Consider the following 22,397-nt stretch of genomic DNA (forward strand, 5'->3'; position numbering starts at 1 on the left):
CGATTTTCCGTAAATATCATCCGTGACCCGTCCGGTGTAGGTCCATTTCCCTGTTAAACGCCGATGCAATGCAATGTGAAAATGACGATGATACAGATGACGAGAATTCATGGACTGTGACCCATCCTGATTTTCGTCGTTAACTCGTGAGAGGTAAAAAGTCGTAAGATCATGAAAAGTGTATTTTACAAACCCCAGCGAGGAGTCGAAGAGAACGGAGATGTCGAGTGATGTATTGGGAAAGAGACGCGTGTGCGTCGACGGTCTATCAATAGTCGGAAGGGGATTCTTAGACCTTGCGGAAATCTAAAATTCGTTAGAAACTGATCTGACAAAAAGCGCAAGTAATTAAAAACATACCTTGCAAGACGGGGTAGATCATCTCGAAAGCTTGGTAGATCTCTTCTCGGACCTTGGCACCGGTCAAGACGATCTTGCCGCTGACGAAGATCAGAAGCACAATCTTAGGCTTGATCATACGGTAGATAAGACCGGGGAACAGTTCAGGTTCGTAGGAGCTGAAATTGTGGTGGCGCGATGCCAAACCCTCGAGCCTAATGGGGAACTTGATATCGCAGCTACCGACAATGTTCTGGATCTTGAAGTCGCTGAACTTGGCGTTGAAGCCAAGCTTCTGGATGATACGAGCATACTTGCGCGATGCAAGCTTAGAGTCGTCTTCGGATTTAGCACCAGTGACAACCATCTTGCCTGAGGCAAAGATAAGAGCGGTCGTCTTAGGCTCACGGATTCGCATGATCACGGCGGCGAAACGCTGGGCTAGTCAGCAAAACGTCCAAAATGACGGATAGACGGGTTGGTAATACCTTAGGGTTGTACTCGGCATTGCGAGCATGTAGTGCAATCGTCTTCAAATCCAAGCGGCACTCAAGGTTAACCGTGGCGACGATATTCCTTAATCATGCACTGTGAGAACTAGAAGTTTATTATAAATTCTAGGGGTTATACATACTGCAAGGTGGGAGTCAGACCACTTCCTCCCTGGACAGCAGCAGGCGTAGCTGCGGGTGTGGCGGGAGTCACCCCGGTACCGTTAGCAGGTTGCTGAATGACGCCATTCGCCAATCGCTGACCGTTCGCTTTCTCAGCGTCGTACGACGGCGGCGTAAGGTCGCCGGCGCCTCCGGGAAAGGAGAGCGAGCCGGGAGCCGTGAAAGCCTTGGCCTGTGCGGCTGTAGAAGGATGGGTTTGGATGCCTTCCATCTTGCAGATGCGATCTCAAAAATAACCTTTTGAGTGCGACTGGTAGATCTAAAGGTAGCAGAGGTTAGAAAGAGATGAAACCAACAAAAAGAGCGAGTGCGCGACCAAAATTAATCAAATGCGCGATTGATCAAAGGTATGGTCGAAGTGGAATACTGGATGAGGATTGAGTGATGAAAGTTGTTTTTGGTAAAATGTAAATAAATCGCTTTTTTCAGTAGAAAAAGCTACCTAAATAGTAAAACTTGTTCGAGGTAGTGGGGCAACACAGCATGGAGGGGTGCTCAGTGCGTACCACCTGGAAAAAAAGCATTCGCGGGGCAAACTCAGGTACCTGTACCCCTCCTAAGGGTGAATTTCTACAGTGGGGCTTCCAATGCACGGCAGGGAATGGGAGGTGTTCTAAGGAAAATGAGAAAAGAAAAATAGGCAGCCTTACCAAGTGAGGTGTAGGAGATAAACAAGTAAATGTCTCCCCCAACACAGTAAAGGCTGGTACGATGATGAGTCGGTCGTATAGATCTCTCGATCAATTGACCTCAAAGGCACACACACGAAGTAGGATATCTAAGTGTCAAAAGACGGTCACTTCTCGATGGATAAGATCGGGGAAGTCGAGAGCTTTTTCTTCCACTGATTCGAAGCGCAAGATGTACGAGTGGCTGTCGAGGTCGAGTGATCTAACGCGATTCGACGACGACGGAAACTCGGTCTCTGGCAACGACGGTAATCGGGGGAAGATAAAATCCTCGGTCTTGGACTTTTCTTCAAATCTCGTCTCTATTGTTTCGTCTATCTTTTTTTGCTTTGGCTACACTGCACCGAGACCCGGGTGCTGTGGACTAAGGCTGGTGTATGGATGGAATATTATTTTCTTGCGACTTGCTCGAGTCCTAGAGGCGGGCAACAAGGTAACAAAAGGACAAGCCAGAGGCGATATCCTTGTAATTCTGTTGCTTCAACTAGATTTAGCGGGCGAGCAAGGCAAAACAGCGACACTTGATTGTGTCCAAGCGAAACGTTGATTGTAGACGAGCAGCCCACGACTGTGACGTTATGATGATGGGAGGAATGTGAAAGATGTAATGACTGGGATGTGATGTGAAGTGGGGAGGGATTTTAAGTACTTGAGGCGGTGAGGTACGTACTCTCTCTTCAATCACTTTTTAGAAGTGGGGTCCCGTAATGATGCGGTTACGAGAGAAGGAGGGGAATAAAAAACAATAATTAGGTGCCAGGCGTAAATTGACAGGCAAGCAACTGCTGACAAGGGTTACGAGTGGCTGGTGTGGAGGAAATGGCTGTGGCTGAGGGGTTGAGAAAGAGGGGACCTTCGGGTCGGGGCTTCCGCAGCGCGAGAATTTTCGAAACATTGAAGTTGAGGGGGAGCTGGCCAATTTATAATTTTCGTGCAAGCGCTCTCGTGGAAGTGTGCACTGACTTTTTAGGTAGGGACGCCCCAGTGTGGCGGGAACCCGCAAGTCTCTGCTCCTTAATTCCCACCCTTAGCGGTCACGCTAGTATCAATGCATCCAATCATGTCTCGTCGCTTACCCCTTTTTTATCTTTCTCAATTTTTTTCTCTTCCCTGCTCGTCACTCAAGGTTCTGACCAAGTCCTTTTCATGTTCCTCGTCATCGCTTATGACCGGTAGCAAAACTTATTCTTTAGTACATTTGACGCGCCTCAACAACATCAAACACGATTTTTTTCCCTCCTAATACAAACAACATCCATATGTGTCATCGCTCCATTTAAAATATCACTTTTTCCTTTTCCTCTTTTTTTTATCAGTTATACAATCTCAACTTTCATCAACGACGAATTCACGATTTTCTCGGGTCAGCAAAAATGCATGACTCGGTCAATAACATCCGCACTCTACGCATAAGTCTCGTCAGCCAGTATCGTACCCTACAACTCGCACTGGGCCGCAGGCTACCCGAAGGTCACCACCCGTCTAGGCTCCTATAATCTTAGTGGACGGGTGTGGGCAGACGGATTTTAGACCCCAACCACACCTTACAGGCCTGGGTTTGCCTGCCACCCTAACACCCTAGCCCCCCTTTTTCTCCCTGAAACGCGCACAATACCTCCTCTTTCACCCCTATTCTCATGCTTTCTTTTTTTTCTCTCTTTTCTTGTTTTAGTTAATTCTTAGCCAGTAGCTATCTCTGTGTCGCCTACTCAGCCTCCACAACGATATCCATCTCATCCATTTCTATAGCAAACGGAAATCCCAAACAAATGTTGAATGAGAAGATTGCGCGTACAAACAAGTGTTTCTTTCATCGTGCGCGAGTAGTAGAAGATTGACAGACTACGTTACTATCGCACTCGCTTTTCCGCCAAATTCTTTATTTTTTTTTTTTTTTTTGCTCGTTTCTTTGTTTGGCTACGAAGATCCCTCCTTGTTGATCAGTCTCAGGTCTCATTTCGGTGGTTTCGGAGGTACGAGCCGCGACCGCAATCGGAGAATGCCACCACCCTCGAATTACATGTAAGTCATTTTCTTTTTTTTAAGTGAGAAACATCAATTTTGGGCGCAACATTTCGAGAAAATTTTCCTTACCAAACAATACTTTACGGATGATGTATGGCGTCAGTATATTGGACTATTTTGATATATTTTACATTTATCCTGTTCATCATTTTCCCCTTCGTTATCACTCGACCCGAGTTGGTCGGAAATTGAACAACAGGGACCCCCTAGTGTAGCTGGGTAGGTACTTCCAGGCTGCTACACTCTGTTCACCCCCCTTGTTTTGGTAACCATTATTTGGTTTCGTACTCTATCGGTATACACGGCGGGACCTGCCCTAGTGTACAGTTAGCCTCTTATATACAAGGTTACCCCTGTAAGTCGCCACTCGCATTCATTTGCTTTCCTTTTCTCATTTTTTATTTTTTAAGAAAATTTTCTTACAGCGGCTGCCAGCCTCATCCATCCAGCCATACCAACCAGCCGTTCCTTGTCATGTATCCCTTCTTGGCCCGTCTTATGACTCATTGTTCACTCTATCTTACAGAGTTTTAATGCACCGGTCGGTGCGCTTTATTTTGCGCATTTAGCGTAACTTTTCTAAACTATCTCGGCAATATTGCAAATTCAATCGCCAATACATATGGTTCAGGCTTCAAATTCGTATTCTTAGACGTTATCATCGTATCAATTCTGCCTAAGCGTTAATTTTCGCGCTGGTCCTGTCAATGACGCGACATCCCTGAGTGCATACACTGGAAGGAAGGCTGGCTGGCTTGGCTGGTAATAAGACGTATGCAAGCGCTCGGTACTTTCAAATCACCTGATGCAACGATACGGTCTGACAATGCACGCGAAGCAGGCTATGCAAATTTGCTGTTTAGATATGGTACATATATGTAAGTACCCTGAAGTACTCAGTGCGCCTTACTGTATTATCAATTTTTATCAACCCTAGAATTTTAGTCCCTCTTTGCAAACGGCTTGTGAGACATGGATGGATTGTGTAAAAACCCTAACCAGGCTATCGATAATCGGTACTTAGATACCTTACTCGTCTCCCAAATCAGATGTAGGTCACACGGTAATCCCGTGACTGAGAAAAAGGCCAATGAGATTCCAACTGATGATTAGCACATGCTGTATATGGAAACCGCGGTAGGCCGAGTTTTCTACAGAATCACCGCTTACACTCTATGTTAATACTAATTATACTGAACGTAATTCATTTTTTCGTGAATTAATCACTCTCATAAATGTTTTGATATAGAACTATATCCTAACACCGCACAAGCTATCCGCTTTTGGAAACTACCGACACTAACCATAACTATATAGGGTCTATTGATTCTACTGTCTATCACATACGACCATAGGATTTGGAAAACTCGGGATCCCGTCCGCTCTCCCAGAGATAAATCAAATACCGCTAGACTAGTAGCTGGGTCGGTGACGATCAGTGAATCCCTAGTGTTGTATGTTATATGTTTTTGTTTTCTTTTTTTTGTGAATGTATGTATTTTTTTTCTTCGTGTTGCTTGGGTGGTTTATCCGTGAACTCAGCGTTACCCGATGCATTTTGGAGGATGTTGATTGGCGTAGCACACAACCATCCCCATAATAAATAGGTTCAGTACTATAATATCTAGCTCTACAACTCCTACACCAAGTGCTCGATAAAAAGATATCAAATATGTTCACAGAGATTATCACCAAGTACTTATGTACTTGCCAACAGCCATAGTTAGTTACAGCTGGATGGGGTCACCGGAATGTAAAAGAGAAATTGCTCACAATCTCCGAGAGCCTCGGATACATGTCAGGCTCCAAAGTCCGGCGACATGTACAACGCCTTCGTTTCTAAAGCGGCCAGTGTCCCCTATAAGCGGAGCTTGAGGTCGATGGATTGTGATCTGATCAGCTAGATCTACCCCGGGATTTTAGACCTAGACTGATTTAAATGAAGACGATTTCCAAGGTACCCAAGAAATTCAGCCTAGGAAATCAAGTAGCTACAGGTCAAGGCTACTGTATCACAGTAGTAGCGCCAGATCACTCTTCAGTCATCCCCGAAAGTGGGAAAGGTAGAAATCATCTCGAAGCAATAAGACCCCCAACCCATCCTCATAATTGTCCTTATAGCTTGACGTGGGTGTATACTATCCGAATCAGTGGACTATCCTTTTTTGGTGACACATATCGGGCAGACTCTAAAAGTTGGATTATCCCTACATCTTTGTTCGTTACCGGACAGCAGTACTTGAGGAATGAGGGGCATCGGTTACACATTCACTACATCGGAAGAAGATAGCGATATGTGTACTACATGATCATAAACAGAACTCCGACCGGGGTGGACCGATCGTACTCCTGTCCCGATAAGTCGTCGGTATCCGGCAATTTGTAGTCCGGAGTGGGGGTACTTAGATAATAGTTCTATATGATTGGAAAGAAAAATAGAGCGATGATGTGATCGAAGTGGGGGGGGGGAAGTCCACTTCACTTAGGCGGCTCTGAAGCTTCTAGACTTTAAACTCAACAAACTATTTTGAATTAACCAATCCAGACTTTACTATTAACCATTGGGTGACATTAGTTCCTTTCCACTAAAAACCAATCGCTTATAATTCGGTGCAGAGATTTGATTGTCCCTGATTGTTGGCCAACCCTGTTGGGGCTTGTCGAGTAGAAAACCCTGAGGCGAATTGGTTGCATATCCTTAAAGCAAGGTAAACCCTTTCAGTCGATCTATGACAGTCCATTACGCACCGACGAAGACATCCCGCACTTAATCAGGATTCCTATTCGTATAAGAAACCTATTGTACTGTCTTATTTAGTATGACAATGGCGACAACGTCAACTCGGAGGAGAGTCGGGACTGGACCCGAACGGTCCAGAATAAGAACAGCTTGGGTAGTCGGTGTACGTTTGGTGTAAAAATTTGGATCTATTTCCCTCCATTCAATGTTTTATGGCGACACATTACATTATATGTATCCGTCCCTCTTACTTCCTTTTCTCGGGACTTGAACATGTGTACCTGCGTCAAAGCTAGCAAAACCCCGGTCACCGCTTCTCTTTGTTTCCATTATACATTGTACTTTCAGTGATACGTCGTGAGGAAGGTCCCAACGAAGCTCCGCTTACGGCACACTCACTTCTATTTCGTGCTAAGGTACCTACATATGTACCTAGCAGTTGCAGATTAAACATCAGCCACTTCTTCGCTCCACACTTGTTGACATATCTTTTCAACCTTTTTTTTCAACTTCCCGTCCCTCGCTTCTAGGAGATAGTCCGGTTCGAGCAACCCTTTAGTCTACACTATCGGGCATCTTCCATATTCCCCAGACCCCGAATTCACTAATTCGGACCTAATAAAGTTTCTCCAGTCCTCGATCCGGCCATCTTTCAAGAGAAAAGGTGGTCACGTGCTCGTGCTCAGAGGGTGTGCTTCTTAGTTCGACTGAACGGACTTTTTGTCTTTTCCGGGTTAGCAACGCTAGTGTTTAGCTTGGTTGACTGGAGAGAAGGGGAAATGGCAGTCATTGATATCAACAAGGATCTATCTGCGCTCTTCAGCCATCAGGTCAAGGCTACTCCCGATGTCGTTGCTCTGGAAGATGGACCGACAACATTGACGTATGCTGAGCTCGACCGAAAAGTTGATGCCCTAGCTACACGTCTTCGCCACGATGGAGTTGGCCGAGATGCCCTTGTTGGTGTCTTGCTTGGAAGAAGCGCGGACTACATCATTGCTTGTCTTGCTGCACTTCGTGCCGGTGGAGCTTTTTTGGTTCTTGAACTTGCATACCCCCCAAGTCTTTTAGCGGATGTTATCGAAGATGCGAGGCCCACTGTGGTAATAACACATACGGCTCATGCCGGCAAGATCAAGTCCGAGACCCCCTTAATCATCCTTGATGATAAGACGACAGATACAAATGGTGCAGCTTTGTCGAACGGGACCGCTAAAACGTTGCCTGCATTACCTGCGGAAGATGATTTAGAGAAATTAGCATTCGTATCTTATTCGTCTGGGACCACGGGAAAACCGAAGGGAATTGCGAATCCGCATAGGGCAGCTGTTTTGTCCTATGATCTGAGATTTAGCATAAATGACCTGAAGCCAGGTGATCGCGTGGCCTGTAATGTCTTTTTCATCTGGGAGATATTACGTCCATTACTGCGTGGAGCCACTGTGGTCACTGTTCCTGATGAGACGAGTTACGATCCTGTTGCTCTTGTCGAGTTGCTTCGCTCGAAATCCATTACGGAAACCCTTATGACACCAACCTTACTGGCAACAGTACTCTCTCGGCATTCGCAACTCGGAGCTCGTCTCCCGAATTTACAAACTGTGTGGTTGAATGGTGAAGTCGTGACGACGGATCTTGCACGCCGTGGATTGAAGGCACTTCCGAATGCCCGCCTACTTAATTGTTACAGTGCTAGCGAAACTCACGAAATTGCTTGCGGAGATATCAAAGAAATGTTTAATGAAGAAGCTCGGGTTGTCCCCGTTGGACCTCCCTTGGACCCAAAACACACCTACATTCTTGACGAGGAGGGCAAGAAGGTTGGGAATGGTACTAGTGGAGAACTATTCATTGGTGGAAAGCTACTGGCGCGCGGATATCTGAACTTACTAGAAGCGACTGCAAAGGCCTTCACCGAAGATCCCTTTGATCCGACTTCTGGAGCACGAATGTACAGGACTGGGGACACTGCAAGAATACTTCCTTCGGGACTTCTTGAAATCACCGGACGTGTAGGAGCCATGATCAAGATCAGGGGTTATAGTGTACAGCCACCGGCTGTGGAGAATACCATCATAAAGCACCTTGCGGTTCAAGACTGTGTGGTTGTTTCTCATGGAGATGGTCTTGATCGCCAGCTTCTTGCTTACGTCGTTCCTGATGAAGAATCCGATGACCGAGCAGCTGTGAAGATTGATGAGTCCGGATTCAGTCCGGCCGCGCGGCGCGCTCTATCGGAACACTTAGCACATTACATGATCCCAGCTCTATGGGTCGAATTAGATAGCCTTCCTACTCACGAAGTATCCGGAAAAGTCGACCTCAAACGTCTGCCTGCCCCGGCTAAGTCACGAAGTCCCACATCATCAATTGGCCCTGGTCAAAATGGCGATCGTAACCAAAAGATCACGATCGAGGACATCGCAAAGATGTGGGCTGCCGCTCTGAACATACCTTATAGGTCTGTTATGATGCAAGAACACGACTTTTTTGACCTCGGTGGTCATTCCTTAGCTCTAGTTGAGCTTGTAACGAGATTGACGGGAGCCTATGGTTTCCCTGTACCCTTGGGGCGCCTCGCCGGAAACCCAACATTGAAAGGGCACCTGGAAGTGGTCTGCGATGCGCGTGATGGCCATACCGCGGCCGTACAGGCAGATCTACCTGCTGTTCTGCGTGCTGATTCCGTTCTCCCTCGCGATATACAACCTTCGGGAGCGAAGTTGCAACGCCTCAGTGATGCGGATACCGTCTTACTTACTGGTACAACTGGGTTCCTGGGAGCCTTTTTACTTAATACCATTTTAGAAACAACTTCGGCAAACGTAATATGCCTTGTTCGATTCGCCGACCTCGCAAACAATAACCATTCAACCGGTACAGCGCGCATTCGGAAGAATCTTCTTGATTTGGGTCTTTGGAATGATTCGATTTTGGACCGTATTGAAGTTATACCAGCGAACTTAGCTCGAAAGCGTTTTGGTCTTTCACCCGAGGAATTTGAAAAACTGGCTGCTCGAGTCCAAGTTATCATTCACTCTGCTGCTACGGTTAACCTTGTATATCCTTATGCTGCTATGCAAGGCGCTAATGTCTATGGCACAAGAGAGATCCTACGCCTTGCGTCTAGGGCTGGTGCGACCGTACACCACATTTCTACCAACGGTGTATTACCCCCGTCGGTTGAGGGTTGGTCTGAAGATACTATATTAGAGGTAGACGAAGTACCTGAGAAATTAATCGACGGGTATGGACAAACTAAATGGGTGGCGGAAAAACTTGTACTCGAGGCTGCTAAACGTGGATTGCCGGCAAGGATTTACCGTCCGGGCACCATCAGTGGCCATAGTGTTTCCGGCTCTACAAATACTTACGATCTCTTGAATGCCTTGATTGTGGAGTCGCTTCAATTGGGTCATGCACCGGACATCGAGGGTTGGTATGCCGAAATGACACCAGTCGACTTTGTCAGCAAAGCTATAACCTCACTTGCCGATCTTGAGACGGACCAACGTATATTCCACTTGGGCGACCCGTCTCCTGTGACTACCAAGGAACTGTTCGGAATATTAGACCAGCTTGGATACCCCACGAAACCTCTTGGGTGGGATGAATGGGTTCGCCTATGGGAGGAAGAGAGAGGATCTAGCAAAGGAGGTAATATCTTTACTGTGGATATCCTCCGCCGCGGTATGCCTACTGTCGACTTCCTGAAATGGGTGACTGTCCTTAAGGACCCAGAGACAGGCTCTGCTCTTACCAAAACTGGCCTTGAGCGTCCGAAAATTGACAACAAATTGCTGGAGACCTATGCCCGCCACTTCTGCGCCCGAGGTTGGCTCCCACGTCCTCCCCGCCGTACCCAGGTTAATGGAGTCTCAAACCCATCGAAACGAGGCCCGTTAGCTGGTCGCGTCGCAGTTATTACTGGTGCATCATCCGGCATCGGTGCTGCTGTCGCTACCGCCATAGCGCAAGAAGGCGCACACGTTGTAATTGCAGCGCGCCGAACCGAGTCTCTTGAAACACTCAAGACTAAGATACTTGCTAAATCCGGAGGTAGCGGCAAAGTCCTCGTCCAGAGAACAGATGTTACGGATCGCAAACAAGTTGAAGCTCTCATGCAAACGACAAGGGAACAACTTGGCCCTATAGACATCCTCATCTGCTGCGCTGGTGTTATGTACTTCACGATGATGGCCAACGTACAAGAAGACGAGTGGGAGCGTACTGTGGATGTCAACTGCAAAGGGCTCCTTCATTGTTTAGCGTCCACGGTACCCACTATGTTATCGCGCGGCGGTGATAACGCCGGTCATATAGTAGCTATCTCATCCGACGCTGGTCGTAAAGTATTCCCGGGTCTGGGCGTGTACTCAGCAAGCAAATTCTTTGTCGAGGCCACATTACAGAGCTTGCGTCTGGAGACAGCCGGGTCTGGACTCCGCGTCACATCTGTACAGCCAGGTAACACGGCAACTGAGCTCCTGGGTATATCGACGGATGCTGAGGCTATCAAAAAATACGGCGAACCGACCGGTGCCAAGGTCTTAGATCCTGAGGATGTCGCGCGTGCGATTATGTATGCACTTAAGCAGCCGCCGCATGTTTCTGTAAATGAGGTTCTGATTGAACCTAGGGATGAGCCGATCTAAATTTGATGAGGATATTGGTTCTATGGATCTATAATGGATGTATTACCATTTAATCTAGCAAAAAGCGATATTTCGATCTTTTATAGAATTGGGGTATTGGCGTGGCTGTATCGTTAGGGATGATTAAATGTATGGTGATTTAGAAGGGGTGGTAGTTGGTGGAAAGTTAATGTCTGATGAAGTCTAATACTAGAGATGTAGCAAGCTGTTGTATGATTTGAAGACATTAGAGCGAAAAGCCAGAAATTGAAAATAGCATCCAATATCTTTACGAATGATTTAAGAGTTTAAGTCATCAATCAGTTGGTAAATTGCAATTATGAAGGCTGACATTAGTAAAACGTCACAACTAAGTCAATGTTCATTAGGAACATCACACAAATCACACGAGAAGCATCAAAACCAAAAAAAATCTTTCCCACATCCGCAACTTTCATTGGTGTACTTGTTATAGAAATAAAGAGTTCCTGATAGGCGTCGGATCGTTAGGCCTTAACCGATCCCCCCACCGCCCTTCACGGCGTGGAATAAATACACCTCCAATCATACATGATTCTAGACTAGCTAGATTTGATATCCAAGGCCGTTTCATTGTCATCCCAAGTTTCCGCGCTGTTTCCCGCGGAGAGCCGCTCAGCTCAATAGAAAAAACCCCGTCTATGCCCTATATTTACAATTCCCCCGATTTGCCGGATTCAATCAAATATGTGCAAAGATTGTGTGTTCACTTAAGGGAGGAGTCCTTGCAGGAGGCCGGCGAGACCGCCACCCTGCTGACCCTGACCCTGTTGTTGAGCTGCGTCGGCGGCACCGGCGGCACCACCAGCCTGGGCTTGACCCTGAGCCGCACCGGCATCTTGGGCAGCACCAGCGTCCTGGGCACCGCCGGCTGCGTTCTTGTTACCGCCTCCAAGGATATCTGCCAATGGGTTCGCGCCCGCGCCGTTAGCACCACCGCCGAGTAAAGATCCGACTAGGTCCGTGAGAGAGTTACCGCCTTGCTGCTGGTCCGCACCGTTCTGGGCGGCAGCTCCATCTTGTGCCGCAGCACCGTCTTGAGCAGCTGCACCATCCTGGGCGCCAGCTCCGTTCTGAGCGTTGGCGTTCTGAGCATCCTGGGCGGCCTGTCCGTTTTGAGCATCAGCACCTTGGGCGTCGGCATTCTGTTGCGCTTTAGCTGCCTTTCCAGCCTTTCCGTTCTGAGCGTCTTGTCCGTTAGCAGCAGCATCCTGGCCGTTAGCAGCGGCGTCTTGACCGTTGGCGGCATCTTGTCCATTAGCAGCATCTTGACCGTTTTGGGCGTTGGCGGCGTCGGCTCCGTTCTGTGCATTAGCTCCGTCCTGGGCGGCGGCTCCATCTTGTGCAGCGGCGGCATCCTGTGCGTTGCCATTGTTCTTGTTTTTCTTGCCCTTGCCGTTTCCTTGGCCATTTTGGGCATCAGCAGCACCGTTGCCCTGGTTGGCATCGGCTGTACCGTTGGCAGCAGCAGCGCCAGCCTAGCGATACGATTAGTGGTAGAAACAAAGGATCCTTACAGGAGAGCGTACATCAACGGCGGCTGCGGTCCCGTTGGCAGCCGCAGCGGCACCGGCTCCAGCACCCTTGTTGTGCTTGTTCTTCTTGGGGAAACGAACATCTAGAGCTGTAAATGTTCCGTTAGCGTGAACCAGGTATTCATGGAGCACTAATGCATACCGAATTCATGGGTGGCACGGGCCCCGATGGCACCTGGGGCAGGTTGGGTAGGTAGGGCAGCACCGAACGAGGCACCGGCGGCCAAGACCATTAAAATAGCTCCGAAGTTCTTCATGTTGAAAGAGTGTATATCCAGACACCTAACAGGAAATAAGGAGTGGGTTGAAGGGAATTTGTCGGGGAAAAAAAGTAATACAGTAAAGAAGGTATGAGCACAGCTGGAGAAACCGTTAGCGAAAACTGGAACATTGTCGTCAGGATATACGACTCGACCTACCTCTTAGAACAAGAAACAACCAAGAAAGGAAAGGTTGACGGTTGGGACTGATGCGGATGTGTGAGGAATGAAAAAAGTAACAGGTTGAACAGCACGGGGAGGCCACAATTTATGGTCAATCGAAATGCGTAGAACCTTGGATGAACTTGGCCATCCCATCATCGATTGTCATAACTGCGCAAGGTTCCTGTGATAGACGGTCACATCCCAACGGCTCCATGGTTACAAACAATGCTGGTAAACATAGCACTTGCTACGGCCATAGAATACCTGGTAGTATCAAAGAACCTAAGAAACACAGGGAGCATGTCATGTAAACGAGGCCCTCATTGGATTGTGGAAGACAGCAGACCCACCAAGTCCAAACATGTCAAGAGGAAATTCCGCCCCACTCCAAACATGGGGCGAAGTAGAATAAGATCACCAGTTTGGCAGATCATACGAAGCGTGTAGAAAAGAGTGCAGATCTGGACCTCCAGATTTGGAGTGACGCCGGGGAGATCAATTAGGAGATCCTTGGGGATCATATGAATTGAAACTTGAGATGCCAAGAATGCGTGGGGATCTCTTGGCCGCTTTGAGGCTCTGGGGTTTCTCGGCACTAGGAGCCTCAAACGTTAGACGCGGCAGATCAAACCAGCCTCTAACAGTTGGTATAAGGGGTGTCAGCTAAAAACTAACCAAAGAAAAACAATAGCACATAGTAAAGGCGAGAGAATCAAGGAATCATCACGTGTTAAACCAGCAAAGCTGAGTCCCCCTAAGAGACACTGTAACTCCCTCTAGCTGCAGGCGCCATACAAGGTTAAGAGCTCACCATCAAAGGGAACAAGGCTTTCCGGTTGCAGGTAGGAGTCTCTTCGATAACATTGCCATTTCGGGGAGAGCCCGAAATAGAAATTAGGTCGCGAAATTGCTATAGGACCCAGAAAAAAGGTGGCTGTGTCTTTGTTCATTTGATATGACGAGCAGGACGGATAAGAATTAAAAACGTATCAGAAGCTCCAACAGCATCATGATACATACCTACACTAGGCGCCTACAACCTGTTTAGTTGGGTTGAGAGTAGGCTTTCTGATGATACTCTTAGTGACACAGTAAGTGTATCTATCCGTTCGAATTGTCCGGTGCCCGGCGCCCGGTGTTGATGTTGAGTTATTATCATATTGTGTATATTAAATATCGCATCTGCATCTAAGTGGGAATAGCGCCAGGGTCGCGTCTGTGTGAGCGAGCGGTGTAGTGTGTAGTAGCGACAACGATTTATCTGCCTGATTCAAACGAAGAAACGCAGATCTTCATTTGAGTGCTGCCATGCGAAAATGAGCTTCGCTGGCGATCAAGCCAAGGAAAATCATAGCATTGAATTGATCGCTTTGATATGATGCTACTTAATAGCATCGACATTCCCGTTGTAAGAGTGATCATGAGGATCAATCAATGCGAATATTCTAGTCGTTTATTTCCACGCTAATAAATGGCAACTGTACGCGCTTGCATAATGCTGCATAGTTGGATGAGCCCCAAAGATCTGCCATTTTTTGTTGTTATTGAGTCATTGCGAATAGTGGGGTTGGCGATTGAAGTTGGGAGAGTTTCGAATGATTGAAGAAGAGAAGCGACCGCAAGACTTTGGGGCGTTAGAAAAGCGGGAAGATGCAGTAGTGCGGCTTCCGACCATCATGCCTTCCGAGTCAACAAGCTCCGATCGGTCCAAAGGTATTAAGGTATTGGGAATGGTCTCATTCCACAAAAGAAGCTTCCTAATCATGAGAATATGATTCGCTCACGCAATGCTCCGAACGCGGCCTAGAACGGGTTGCGACGGAGTTTTATTTTAGCTTTGGGGAATTCTTTGTCCAATGAATGGCGGAGGTAACCTCGGTAGCTCGGTCAATCCCTCACAAGCTGCGGAATTACCTTAATTATTTTTTTGCGCGTGCACTGATTTGATGTCATCATAACCTTCATAGGCCACTCAGTTCCAACCAGAAAAGTCAAACTTCCAAGTCAGGGACTTTCGATAATTACCTAAACTTAAGTATCCTTAGCAACCATTTCCTATCTTCTATACACATGGCGATTAGCACACGGTGACACATGGCCTTTTAACTATTCCTGCAACGAAAAGACAATCTTAGTCAGACGAACCGTTGCTAGAAGGAAACTTGCGATGCCTGTCTCAGCGCCACTGCACATCGTCGCGCGACGAAGTGCAATATCAATCCGCCCCAAGGTTGCTAAGTTAGTGTGTAAAGCTTCGTATTCTTCCTTAACGACTTTGCCTCGGTCAAGATGTACCTCTGCAACCTCCCCGGCCGCTCGTCCTACACCCCGCGCTTTCAGCACTACCCCTCGGAGGCGTTTTGCTAGTGCTGATGACAGTTTTGACCCTAAAACCGTCGAGCGAGAGAGTGACGAGGTGGATGTTTGTATCATTGGCGGCGGTGAGTAATGCTGACTTTAATTGGCGCCTATCGCCATTCCCTTAAGACTAACAACAGTTCTTTCATGATTAGGGCCGGCTGGTCTCAGCGCTGCGATACGTCTAAAACAACTCGCCAACGAGAACGGAAATGAAGATTTTAGAGTCTTGTTATTGGAGAAGGCGGGCGAAATCGGGGCGCACATCCTTTCTGGGGCGGTCATAAATCCAATTGCTGTCAAAGAACTATTCCCCGACTGGCTCGACGAGGCGAACGAGAATAGATTCGAACATGCCACACCTGCGACAGGAGATAAGATGAGATTCTTAACTCAAGGTAGCGCGATACCCTTGCCAGCCCCTCCACAAATGCATAACCACGGAAACTACATCGTCAGTTTAAACCAATTTACAAAGTGGCTTGGAGAACGAGCGGAAGAGATTGGTGTCGAGGTTTATCCTGGGTTTGCTGCATCCGAAGTGCTCTATAAACCAGATGGTTCGGTTCTTGGTGTTGCGACAAATGACTTGGGCATAGGGCGAGATGGGAAACCGAAAGATAGCTTCGAAAGAGGCATGGAGTTCCACGCACGTGTTACCTTGTTCGCCGAAGGATGTCATGGAAGTTTGACCAAGCAAGTTATAAAGAAGTTTGACTTGAGAAGTGAAAGCCAACACCAAACTTATGGTTTGGGGGTGAAGGAGGTTTGGGAAATTCAGCCGGAAAAGTTCCACAAAGGCGAAATTACCCATTCCATGGGTTATCCTTTACCACTGGACACATATGGTGGTGGATGGATGTATCATTTTGGGGATAACCTCGTCAGTATCGGACTTGTGGTAGCCTTGGATTATCGGAACCCATGGTTATCGCCATATGGCGAGTTCCAAAAGATGAAACAACACCCATTATATAAATCCGTGTTAGAAGGTGGCAAGTGCATATCCTACGGTGCGAGAGCCCTTAGTGAGGGTGGGTTTCAATCTATTCCCAAAGTCGCTTTCCCTGGTGGTGCATTAATTGGAGACTCAGCTGGCTTTGTCAACGTCCCACAAGTCAAAGGCACTCATAATGCCATGCGAACAGGCATGCTGGCTGCTGAAGCAGCTTGGACTGCATTGGCTGAAGGCAATGAAGAGACCGTCTTTTTGTATAATTACGAGGAGAATCTTCGAAAATCGAGTGTTTGGAAGGAGCTGAAGGAGGTTCGAAATATGCGCCCATCATTCCAAACATCCCTTGGAACGTTTGGTGGTGTTATGTACTCCGGATTAGAGGCGTTTGTCCTGAAAGGTCGCGTTCCCTGGACTCTGAAGCACAGGCATACCGACTACGGCGCAACTAAGGACGCCGATTCTTATCCGAAAATCGAATACCCGAAACCGGACGGAAAGATTAGCTTTGATATTTTGACAAGTGTCTCTCGGACAGGAACAAATCACGAAGAAGACCAGCCTGTTCATCTTCAGGTTAAGGATTGGGATGCGCATACGCAAGAAACATGGCCCAAGTATAAAGGTCTAGAAAACCGATTCTGCCCTGCTGGTGTGTATGAATATGTTGAGGATGAATCAAAACCCCTTGGTGTGAGGTTCCAGATTAACGCTCAAAAGTAAGTCTTCAGCTAGTCATCTATGATCCCATCCCTTGCTTTTCGGTAAGGAACAATTTCGTACTAACAATAGTGTAGCTGCATACACTGCAAGACGTGCGACATCAAGGCACCTCATCAGGACATCAACTGGGCCGTACCCCAAGGTGGCGAAGGACCAAAATACTATATGACGTGAAAAAAAGCTAGCTGCATAATTTAAAAAGGGAATGTGGCGTTTCAACCTGGGTTTTGGGTTGGCGTGCTGTGTAAGCCACGGATTACGGTGGTATGCTCGAATTCAACTTCTCGATATATATATTACCTCCTATGATGGACAGACTGGTAACCAAACTGGAATCGGAGCTATCCGGTGTAAGGGCCGCTTGGATATATTTAGCTGTATATATTACTGACGGGTTGACTAGAAATAAGAGGTCAAAAAGACGACAACGCCGTTAGGCTAGCAAAAATGATGAAAATACTCTCCAATTTTTGGTCCCCTTAAGGACTGCTAATGTTAAACGACATGCTTATACGGTATCGCTAATTCAGTTTATTAGAAGCCTTGCTGTCTGTGCCATTTCTCCTGCCACCCAGGGAACCAAGGACTCTCTTCGAGTGTCTTCGGCTCCCAATCCTTTTCAATTATCCCATTTTTAACCTGTTCTTTCTCGTATTCCTCCAATGCCGGGAACACAATGTGCTCGGTATGCCATGTGCCCTTGTATTTCATGATACTCTTCTTGCCCTCCCGCAGCACCTTGAGTACGAGACTCGGTATGTACGGCTCATCGCGAAACTCTTCGAGCGGCGTGAATAGCGCCTTGAAGTTAAACACGACGCCTCCAGAGAGCGGGAGTCGTCGTAGCGTCTGCCAGTCTACCCGTAGGTGGATGCGCGACCGTGTTAGTGTGGCGTCTTGCACGTCGCGGTATGCTTCGTGCGGGTCGCCTGGTGGCATGTAGAGCGGTTGGTCTACCTCAAAACCCCATGATCCCCGCTGGATTGGCTTGTTCGCGGGCATTTTGGAGAAGTATCTGGTATCGCCTCTGATTAACACGCGAAGACGTCGGGTGGGAAGGGGGTATTGCTTACCGGTCCATGCTAAATTGCATCTTCTCCTTGTAATCCGGAATCGGTTGATGTATCTCGTGCAGCTTCATTCCGATCTTGGTTCTAACGTTCCAGCCGAGTGCTGAGCAGATTATGCCCGCGCGAAAGATATAGTACCCGGATTCCGGATCCCGCAAAACGATACCGAAGTCCTCGGGTACATTGTCAAGAAGTATCAATAAGGGGTGCTTCTCCTTGATTACGGATACAGTACCTAATATTCTATTTTCGAACCGAGAGTTATCCGGGGAGAGCGAGAAATACTGCGGATACCGCGCGCAAATGAATTGCAGCACCATCTCCATTAACTCCTTGCACACAAGCTCTGAGCCTGGGAGCCATTGCAGTACGGATTCGCCATACTTCCTATACAGCTCTTTCCGCTGCGCGATCCGTTCCTTGTAGGTTGACTCTAGTTCTATCCACCAGTCGGTCTCAAGTTTGGTCAAGGCTGCAAATTATCCTTGTTTAGCCCCTGATACATCCAGGCCGGGTCGGTTTCGACTAAAGCACTTACACATCGTCTGATGGTATGCCCATCTGAACGGTCGGTAGGGCCGCGGCAGGGCCCGATCGATATTGAATTCCGGGTACGGGTTTGGCATTGGGACCTCGGAAATGGTCGAGTAGTCCGGAAAGTCCCCGAGCGCTTTCAGCTCTCGGACCGAGAAGCCCATGTAACTGTACTTAGAATCATCCGCAGTTCGATAATCCTCCTCCAAGCCCAGCAACGAACGTGCAAAAACATCTGCGTCGAATGAGAGGTCGCCAATCGCTTCCTGTTGGGTAGCTGATAGTTTGTGTATCACCGTGCGAAGTTGGTCCCGCGGAGTTGGAGGTAATGTTGCGAGAAGGTCCGAAGTCGACGACGCAAGTGGCTTGGAAGGCGTCTGCTTTTCAAGAGAGGGTGTGCTGGGGCGGGAGGCGTTGCGCCCGGTAAGACCTAATCTCCTAAGAACTACATTTTTCTGAGATCTACTGAGGGTGAGAAAGGTAATTAGAGAGAGGGCAATTGCAGATGCAAGCCAGATGATAGCATGCATTGCCATTATTGATATTGGTTAGATTATAATACGATTGAGATTCGACGTTACAAGGAGGGGGGAAATGTGTCGCCCCAAACATTAGTATGCCATCAAGATTCCGTCAATCCTATCACTTCATGTAGATTACCCCTTTATTAGTATCATCCTAATGAGAACGACGTTAATAGCAAAGCAACACACGTATAAAGTATATACCGATAGCGGCCTCCGTTATCCGGGGCCTATGATGATAAATGGTAAGGGTACCGCGAGCATCTGCAAAGACAACTGGCTTCCATAATCTCAGGTGACGCGCCTCGAGCAGATCTCAGTAAGAGGGTACGTCTATGAAATGTTGGAGATTGAGTACTCCCAGGACAAATCTCGGGATGATAACACCAATGCCGTGAATGGTTGCTGATAATACTAGCGTATAAACTATCCATCATCCTGCATCCGCAGATAACTAGTCGCTCCCTCGACGCCACAATTTAGATAAACACGGGTCACCCCGCATGGGTTTCTTGTCAAGGAGATTGTAGATATCTTACCGCCGAGTAAGTAGGTGTTCGTGTAACAAAGCCTTATCCTGGGAAGGATTATTCATAACGTTTTGATACTTGACTAACACCCTTACTTCTCTACCTACCTAGGTAGTCGTCGAGTCGTACCAGATCTAGGTACGTCTTGATTCATGGATTTTCAGATCGGACGTCCGGCTATATTGAATCCTATATGTTGGGAAATAAGTAAAGAGTATGATTTCCTTTTTCGGATTATCAGCATGTTGCAATTATTAACTCCGGCAATTAGCTGTCGCTCGATACTTATGGGTTAGCCAAGACACAAATCGTAGAAGACTTTCCATCCAAGATTTTTGCGTCGGTCGTTGGGATCGCGTGACTCTTTTCTAATATATAGGTACGGTGGCATTAGAATAATTATTTATGTGTCAGAGTTCGTCAATCTCATAAGTCCCCAGCATGTTGGACTTTGGAATGGCTCATAATTAGGTGGTTGGTAAATATTCCCCACACCTGCGACACGGCAAGGATTTAATTGCCATACGCAAGTACCCAGATACAGCTGAATGTACCTGGCTGCCTGGGTGGTTGTTCAAGCAAGCGATTATGGACAAAACGAAGCGGGTGATTGATTCACACCGGAGCAAGAATAATATAACGGACTAAGTTCCTGTGTAACGACGGCAGAGCCTGCTCTATGTATTAAGATATATGGCTACCCAAAAGCAAAATATAACACAGGGCGCATATTGGCACGCCATGCTCATCTAACAAAGCCCGCACTGCAGCTGACTTACTTTTCCTCTGCCTAGTAGTGGCAAGGATGGTTCTTCGTGAATGCGATCGCGACGGATGCTGCTACCCGGCGGCGCGCGGCTTCGGAAGCTGCATGCTTTGCTCTAAACACTGGTGCTTCAAGCATGCTGAGTTTGAGGATCATCAATGTCCTTCTGAGGTGGACCGTCCCTCTGGTTCTCTATTGCACTGACCAACATGCTATCGCGTTGGCTGTAGGAAAGCGACCCTGACGTCTATTTTGCCGCATACACTGTCGCTAAGAAAAGCCACCTCAGCGCGCTATTAGACAAGATCAATATCGAAGCCCTCAGACCCGTTGCGAGTGATGCCCGGAATGGAGTTAAATGCTGGATTCCAGCCTTTGATGCTAACAATGACCCAGCATTCCGGGTAGATCTCGCTTCTGAACAGAGCGGTGGGCAGAATTGCCACCTCGACATCGAATTTGAGGACGGCGTGGTATGGATTGTACTATTGAGCTTCGAGGATCCTCTTTTACCTCCAGCGAGTGCCCAGCGCCATATTTTCCTCAGCGAGGTAGCGACCCTCAAATTTCTCGCGCAAACCTCGGTGCCTATTCCTCGTGTGCATTCTTATCAACTAGAGTACCCTGATAACCCTGTTGGAACTTCGTATGTTCTTATGAGCAAGCTCGAAGGTAGTCCTCTCGATTGGAATGAGGCGAGCCCGCAGCAACGGATCAAGGTGATGGAACAGTTGGCCGATATATTCCTAGAACTTGAAAAGTATCCCATTTGGCTAATGGGATCTCCCATTCCTTCGGACTTTTTGGATAATGAGATCAAAGTCGGCGGTTTTGTTCGAGAGCCTTGGTTCGAGACACCGGAAAGAGGCCTGGGACATTTCTCGACGCTCGAGGCTGCTTACATTGCAATAATCAACTGGCATTTGCAAGCCTTCGACGGTCGGGAAATTGCGAAGCTCCCTGTGGACAATTATCTGAGTTTCAAGTGGCGTCTGTCAAACCTTTAGGCACTTATTGCTTCCTCCGCTTCCAAGAACGGTCCCTTTTACTTGAAGCATTACGACGATGATTACAACATTACAGGCGTGATCGACTGGGAATTTGCATCCTTCGAAGCCAAAGATTTGGCGTTCAGCTCGCCATGTATGATGTGGCCGGTAGAAGATTTCTACGACGGGAAGCCTAATTTATCGGATGACGAAATAGAATTCGCGTGGATATTTAACGGGCGTGATAGGCTGGATCTCGCTGGTTTGGTGCTAGAAGGCCGAAAATGGCAGCGCTATTTGTTCTTCCTTGGTGGCGGTGTCCCGTCCGATAAAACAGAACTCGAAGCACTCTTTCAATGCCTTCGCAAGTGCTTTGGCGATGATGACGATAACATTTCTTCGTATGAAGAATGGAAGGAAGCCGCTCTTAAACTATACCGTGATGATGCTATCCTTGACTCTCTGATTAGGGATGAAAGAGCGAAGGCATAGAATGCAGTTAGTGCCCATCCGTTTCACGGATCTCTCGGGACATCGAACTCTACGTTGACCCAAGCGCCGCTTAGCCATGTTCAAGGATATTGACCCCGCCGCATCGTCGTTCCCTTCACGAATTCATCTACTACCTCATTGCGAATTTATAATATACATTAAGAAGTAGCTATTGGAGTCAACTACATCGGCTAACAGAGCTACTGGCTCTATTTCAATGGGCTAAAAGAAATAAAAAAAAACATTCGTCTCACTTCAGAAGATATTCAAGTACCTAAGTAATGTCTTAGGTAGGCAGATACATGAGGGGGCGGGTCTCGATTCGGACGGATTCCTTTTCCAATTCACTCTAAAGA

General features: G+C 47.5%; 6 protein-coding genes across 6 annotated transcripts; 3 read left to right on the forward strand and 3 right to left on the reverse strand.

The window, feature by feature from the left end:
- Window positions 1-289: 289 nt before the first annotated feature.
- Window positions 290-1,224, reverse strand: F4822DRAFT_430461 (transcription factor TFIID-domain-containing protein; the record flags this gene model as incomplete). The annotated part of the gene is made up of 4 exons (XM_051461305.1): window positions 290-306; window positions 361-775; window positions 828-915; window positions 974-1,224. 4 exons carry the CDS (start codon window positions 1,222-1,224, stop codon window positions 290-292), a joined length of 771 nt encoding a protein of 256 aa, XP_051313488.1.
- A 7,467-nt stretch (window positions 1,225-8,691) lies between these two features.
- Window positions 8,692-11,494, forward strand: F4822DRAFT_407366 (uncharacterized protein). Its single transcript, XM_051458483.1, has one exon. It carries the CDS (start codon window positions 8,723-8,725, stop codon window positions 11,120-11,122), a length of 2,400 nt encoding a protein of 799 aa, XP_051313489.1. The 5' UTR covers window positions 8,692-8,722; the 3' UTR covers window positions 11,123-11,494.
- A 40-nt stretch (window positions 11,495-11,534) lies between these two features.
- Window positions 11,535-13,158, reverse strand: F4822DRAFT_290701 (uncharacterized protein). Its single transcript, XM_051455016.1, has 4 exons — window positions 13,095-13,158; window positions 12,818-13,035; window positions 12,670-12,764; window positions 11,535-12,618 (listed from the first exon to the last, which is right to left on the reverse strand). Exons 2-4 carry the CDS (start codon window positions 12,930-12,932, stop codon window positions 11,851-11,853), a joined length of 978 nt encoding a protein of 325 aa, XP_051313490.1. The 5' UTR covers window positions 12,933-13,035; window positions 13,095-13,158; the 3' UTR covers window positions 11,535-11,850.
- A 1,908-nt stretch (window positions 13,159-15,066) lies between these two features.
- F4822DRAFT_290715 (uncharacterized protein) lies at window positions 15,067-17,464 on the forward strand. Its single transcript, XM_051455017.1, has 3 exons — window positions 15,067-15,541; window positions 15,614-17,132; window positions 17,211-17,464. The coding sequence occupies exons 1-3, from the start codon at window positions 15,268-15,270 to the stop codon at window positions 17,308-17,310; spliced, it is 1,893 nt and encodes a 630-aa protein (XP_051313491.1). The 5' UTR covers window positions 15,067-15,267; the 3' UTR covers window positions 17,311-17,464.
- A 157-nt stretch (window positions 17,465-17,621) lies between these two features.
- On the reverse strand, window positions 17,622-19,564 carry F4822DRAFT_290685 (uncharacterized protein). The gene is made up of 3 exons (XM_051455015.1): window positions 18,745-19,564; window positions 18,210-18,678; window positions 17,622-18,151 (listed from the first exon to the last, which is right to left on the reverse strand). The coding sequence occupies exons 1-3, from the start codon at window positions 19,274-19,276 to the stop codon at window positions 17,671-17,673; spliced, it is 1,482 nt and encodes a 493-aa protein (XP_051313492.1). The 5' UTR covers window positions 19,277-19,564; the 3' UTR covers window positions 17,622-17,670.
- A 1,035-nt stretch (window positions 19,565-20,599) lies between these two features.
- On the forward strand, window positions 20,600-22,041 carry F4822DRAFT_430466 (uncharacterized protein; the record flags this gene model as incomplete). Its single annotated transcript, XM_051461306.1, has 3 exons — window positions 20,600-20,731; window positions 20,791-21,550; window positions 21,644-22,041. The coding sequence occupies 3 exons, from the start codon at window positions 20,600-20,602 to the stop codon at window positions 22,039-22,041; spliced, it is 1,290 nt and encodes a 429-aa protein (XP_051313493.1).
- Window positions 22,042-22,397: the final 356 nt, after the last annotated feature.

The sequence above is a fragment of the Hypoxylon trugodes genome (assembly GCF_022578975.1).
Source record: "Hypoxylon trugodes strain CBS 135444 unplaced genomic scaffold F4822scaffold_6, whole genome shotgun sequence".
Classification (NCBI taxonomy): Eukaryota; Fungi; Ascomycota; class Sordariomycetes; order Xylariales; family Hypoxylaceae; genus Hypoxylon; species Hypoxylon trugodes.